Genomic DNA, 4,921 nt, shown 5'->3' on the forward strand with positions numbered 1-4,921 from the left:
AACAACTAGTTTTCAATTGTTAATTTTTATTTGTTAATTCCCAAATGCTAGTTATAAAATATTAGTTTCTATATGCTATTTTTTAATAACAAATTTTTTTAAACATTAACAAAATATTATTAAGACAAAATTTTACAGCTAAAATCATTTTATGAAACGTTGTAATATTCATACTTTTACACAATGAAAATGTCTTATTCAACTTACAAATGGTTAAACTGTACTTTATTGTGAAGTTCAATTTGCTTCCAAATTAAATTTGTTCTATACTTTGAGAATGGACTATTATATATATTAGAAACTAAAGAAGAAATAATTAAAAAAAAAACTGACACATGTTGGCCTCCAATATTTTCTTTGATGGAAGGGGTAAAATCCTCAACTATATCCTATTAAATTTTATAAGATCATTTAATCATTAAAATATAATATTAAAAACTGATTTAACATTAAATTAATAACTATTTTGTTATTAAATGATAATCTTTAAGAACTAATTTTGCATTTTTACGTATTAAAGGAAATAATCATATTTTTCTTTGTTTTCTCAATAGAGTCGGTCACCTTCAATAAATAACATTTACCCATTTTATTTAAAAAAAAAAATTGTGTAGATTTTAACAACCAAAATCTCTTTCTTAACTTAATAACTCTTAAACTTAAAGAACACTTACAAGAATATTTATAACTTAAATAAACACACACAATCATTAACAAGATTTTTACAAAGTAAAGACTCATGTGTCTGAGATATGAAACCAATCTTTATCAGTTAAATAAACTTTTCCTCACATGCATAACATTACTAATTTGTTATATAAGTTCTTACACTGAAACACTGTTACCATAGCATCAAAAAAACAAGCCATTTCTGAAGAGAAAGCCATTTCTCAGGATATAGGTGGCGTGGAGGAATATCATCACACCAATGAGAGCCATACCAGGTAGCATCAGGGAGGGAGAAGTTAAAAAAATAGTGAGTGAGAAACCATGTGTTGTTGCAATAGATTTTCAGGGTTTGAGGTTTCCAATCTTCCACTGCACCAGATCTATATAGGTATACATAACAAATATGAGATACACATGCCCCATTTATCTCAAATACATCAAAAGAACATTGCTCGAATGTCCTTGATACTGGACCGTCTAATCTTGTTTTGTTTACCTGCTAAATAACAATAATAATCATAAACAATTTCAAGTTCATTGCTCCAGATTAAGCATCCTTAATACAGAAACATTAACCAACATTTGTTTTTAAATATAGGCTAAAGGAAAATTGTAGGTGTCGAGGGTTTTTGAGAGGAAAGTTGTAAATTTTCACCCATTTAGGTTGGAGGAGGAAAGAGGCTCAGAGTAGCTAGTACTATGTTGAGTAGCAAGGTTTTTGGTAACCATGATATGATATACATATATGAACATGACATGCTATACATGGATGCAATTTTGGTACTTTTGAGTTATGAGAGAAGTTATACAAGTAGAGATGACATAGTAGAAAGAACTATCTTGTTTTGATCCGTCTCTTACCTATAAGAATTATGAGTTAATTTTGTTAGTTACTATGCATAATGATTGCAAACTTAGTTTGCATAAACAAAATCTTTAAAAAAAATACCTACAAGTAGATATTGTAATAATAATTTTATTTTAATATTTCACATTTTTTTTCACTCCATAAATCTATCATTAAAAATAAAATATAAATAAACATAAAATTAATATTTATATTCAATAAATATTGTCAAATTAAATCTTTTAGGAACAAGAAAACAAAAAAAAGTTATTGTTTAAACTACTAAAAAAAACTATAATAATTAATTATCATTTCTTGACTTAAAAACAGAATTATTATTGTTCTATCTTAACTCACCTCACCTCATCATTGACCTACAGAGGTTACGAGTTATGTGGGACTGAGCGATGTGGATTAAAGTAATTAGCCCATTCCACACTTTTTTTTTTATTCACAATCTCATTCCTACATTAATTACTTAGTATTTTTCATATGAAAACAAGTGAAAAAAAAAAAATCTTCTACAAATTAAAAAAAAAACTAAAAGAGTATTGAATATCATAATTTTTGTAAATGTTGGAGATACCATGCCGATTAGAGATAAAGACATTCTATAATATATAAGTTATAATATATAAGTTTGTACAAACTTTTCTGTAAAATTGAATTAAATTTAAAGTCAATTTCTTAAAATAGTATCAGAATGTAGAATAACCAGAATTTATTAAACTTATGAGATACCAGTATCATATTTCACTTCTTAAAATATAAACAATACATTTATCACTATGTGGTCCTAAACTAAATGTTGAACCCTTTAAACATGAGGTGGAAGAAAGAGAGGAAGAACATTTAAAATTCATTGAATGAAAAATGTGAAGCAAAACCTTATTGCCATAAGCATCTCCAAAAGCAATTCCGATCTTCTCCCATGTGAACTTGGGTGATGAACAACTTGTAGATATATTTACAAGGTAAGAACAGTTCGCTGGGGTCTTCGTCTATTGAACACAAAAAAATAATCATGAACAAAAAAGAAAATAGAAAAAAAAAGGTTTTCTTAAAAGATCACATACTTTGGTACCTGAATATAGCCAAAAGAGAAGGAATCAGAAAGAGCTTGAAGAGAATCAGATTTGGAGTCTGTTACTGAAAGAGTTAGAGCAGAGGCACAGCAGAAGAAAAGAAGAAGCTGCTTCATCATTAAGCTTTCACCACAAAAGTCAATACAAGTCGTGCTTTAGAAAACTATACTATTTTATATGCCACTATGTACCACCCTAACTTATTATAAAACAAATACTATATCTTTGAATGAGATTATTCATAACACAAATTAAAATAATTATTGTAGTTACTGGTACCCAGAATATTCATAACTCCATGTAACAATAAGTATGCATTAAGTTCATAATGTTATGCTGATTAAAAAAAAAGTTCATAATGTTATAATTAACTAATAATAATTCATCATTAGTATTAACGAACTATTATATTCATAGGATTAAACAACTATTTATCAATCATAATAATTATCTTAAAACCAATTTAACGATCATTATCCAAATAATATATAAATACAACTTTCCATAAAGTATATATTTATTTTCTTTTATTTTTTATACTTATATTTGACGTTGTTACTAACTTAAACATTTCAAAATATATATATATATATATATATATATATTCAGATAAATCTCTCCCATTTTGTGATCAATCAAAAATTTGTCCATGTAAGAGTATAATTATTTCCATATTAGAATTCTCCAATTTCATTCTAGTAAGAACAATTATATACAAGATTTCCTATAAATTAACTCTTACATAAATTAATTTAATTTATGAAAAAAAAATTGTATTTCTTTTCTTTTGGAAATAACTTAAAAGTTGTTTCCAAATAATTTTTTATTGTATTTTTAGTATTCAGTATCATAACTTGTCCTTCTTAGTTATTCTAATTGCCTTAATTGAATTGCAAATAGTGGTAAATGTACAATTTTAATTTTATGGGTTATATTTGATCCTCTAAAATCATAGTTATGCAATTTTAGAGACAAAAAATAACTAGTTGTTATAGTGACTAAATTAGAGACCATTTTAAAGACTGAAATGATTTTTTATTTCTAATAGTTTCTATTATTGTTAAATAGTTTCTAAATTGGTATCTAATTAGCTACCAAGGTTTTAACTATCAATTATTTAAATTCTAAATTTGATTCATATATATATATGGGACCCTTTTGGTGCTTATGTGCATGGACATAAGTTTTTTCTTACCATAGTAGATTTACTTAATTTACTTAATGAAAACAAAATCTGAAACTAGAAATGCTTTAAGTAGGTTTATTGTTCTTATACATAATCAATTTAATGTTACTATAAAAAAAACCATATAAACTTATAAAAAAACCATATAAACTGATAATGGAAGTGAATTTGCAAGAGTTACTCTTTATGATAATGTAAGCATTATACATCAAATAAGATGTGTAGAAACCCCTCAATAAGACGTTGTTGTTGAAAGCAAACATCAACATATTTTGAATGTTACATGGAGCTTATTGTTTCAATCTAAACTTCGTGTTGTTTTCTGGTCATATGTTGTGATTCATGCTACACATCTAATAAACAAAACTCATTCTAATGTTTTAGAAAAAAGTACAACTTATGAACTTGTTTATAAAGAGCAACTCGGTCTTAAAAAAGTGAGAGTTTTTGGTTCTTTATATTTTGTTTACAGTTTACAAAGAGATATGTCTAAACTTGATTCAAGAGCAAGAAAGTGTGTGTTTCTTGGTTATAAAACTAGAATGAAAGGATATGATGTGCTTGATATTCATAATATAGAAATCTTTGTTTCAAGGAATATGATTTTTTATAAGCATATTTTTCCATGTTTTAAATATTACAAATGCAATAATAATGAAAATAATATGCAATTAGACAATTTTGATTATATTTTTGAATCAATTAAGAAATAATAAATGTGATGTTAATGATCAAGATTATCAACCCGAAGAGAGTACTCTAGAGGATAGTGAAAACTTGAGAAAGTCATTTAGACAAGAGCTCCTAGTTATCTAAATAATTATCATTCAATTGTCAAATCATATTAATACTAAATGTTTTAGAAATTTTGATAAAATTATTTATCATATATCTACATATCTTGACTATGGCAATCTGACAGTTAAATGTCTTAACTATGTTTTAGTGATACCATCTAATGAGGAACCTCAGAATTATAATAAAGTCATTAAAAAAACAGAGTGGTGCAAGACTATGGAGAAATAAATAGAAGGATTATAAGAGAATGAAACATGGAGTCTAACTAAGCTTCCTCACGATAAGAAGCCCATTAGATGTAAATGGGTTTATAAAATCAAATACAATGCCAAAGGT

General features: G+C 26.0%; 1 protein-coding gene across 2 annotated transcripts; it reads right to left on the reverse strand.

Moving 5' to 3' along the window:
- Positions 1-659: 659 nt before the first annotated feature.
- On the reverse strand, positions 660-2,780 carry LOC137837720 (embryo-specific protein ATS3B). Of its 2 annotated transcripts, none has more exons than XM_068646822.2 (3): positions 2,601-2,780; positions 2,404-2,517; positions 660-1,165 (listed from the first exon to the last, which is right to left on the reverse strand). In XM_068646822.2, the coding sequence occupies exons 1-3, from the start codon at positions 2,718-2,720 to the stop codon at positions 842-844; spliced, it is 558 nt and encodes a 185-aa protein (XP_068502923.1). In that variant the 5' UTR covers positions 2,721-2,780; the 3' UTR covers positions 660-841. The 2 variants fall into 2 exon arrangements, with proteins under 2 accessions (XP_068502923.1, XP_068502922.1); XM_068646821.2 differs by having other exon boundaries at positions 660-1,168; positions 2,601-2,766.
- Between the last annotated feature and the right edge of the window lie 2,141 nt (positions 2,781-4,921).

Source organism: Phaseolus vulgaris, chromosome 4 (assembly GCF_051622355.1).
Source record: "Phaseolus vulgaris cultivar YP4 chromosome 4, ASM5162235v1, whole genome shotgun sequence".
NCBI lineage: Eukaryota > Viridiplantae > Streptophyta > Magnoliopsida > Fabales > Fabaceae > Phaseolus > Phaseolus vulgaris.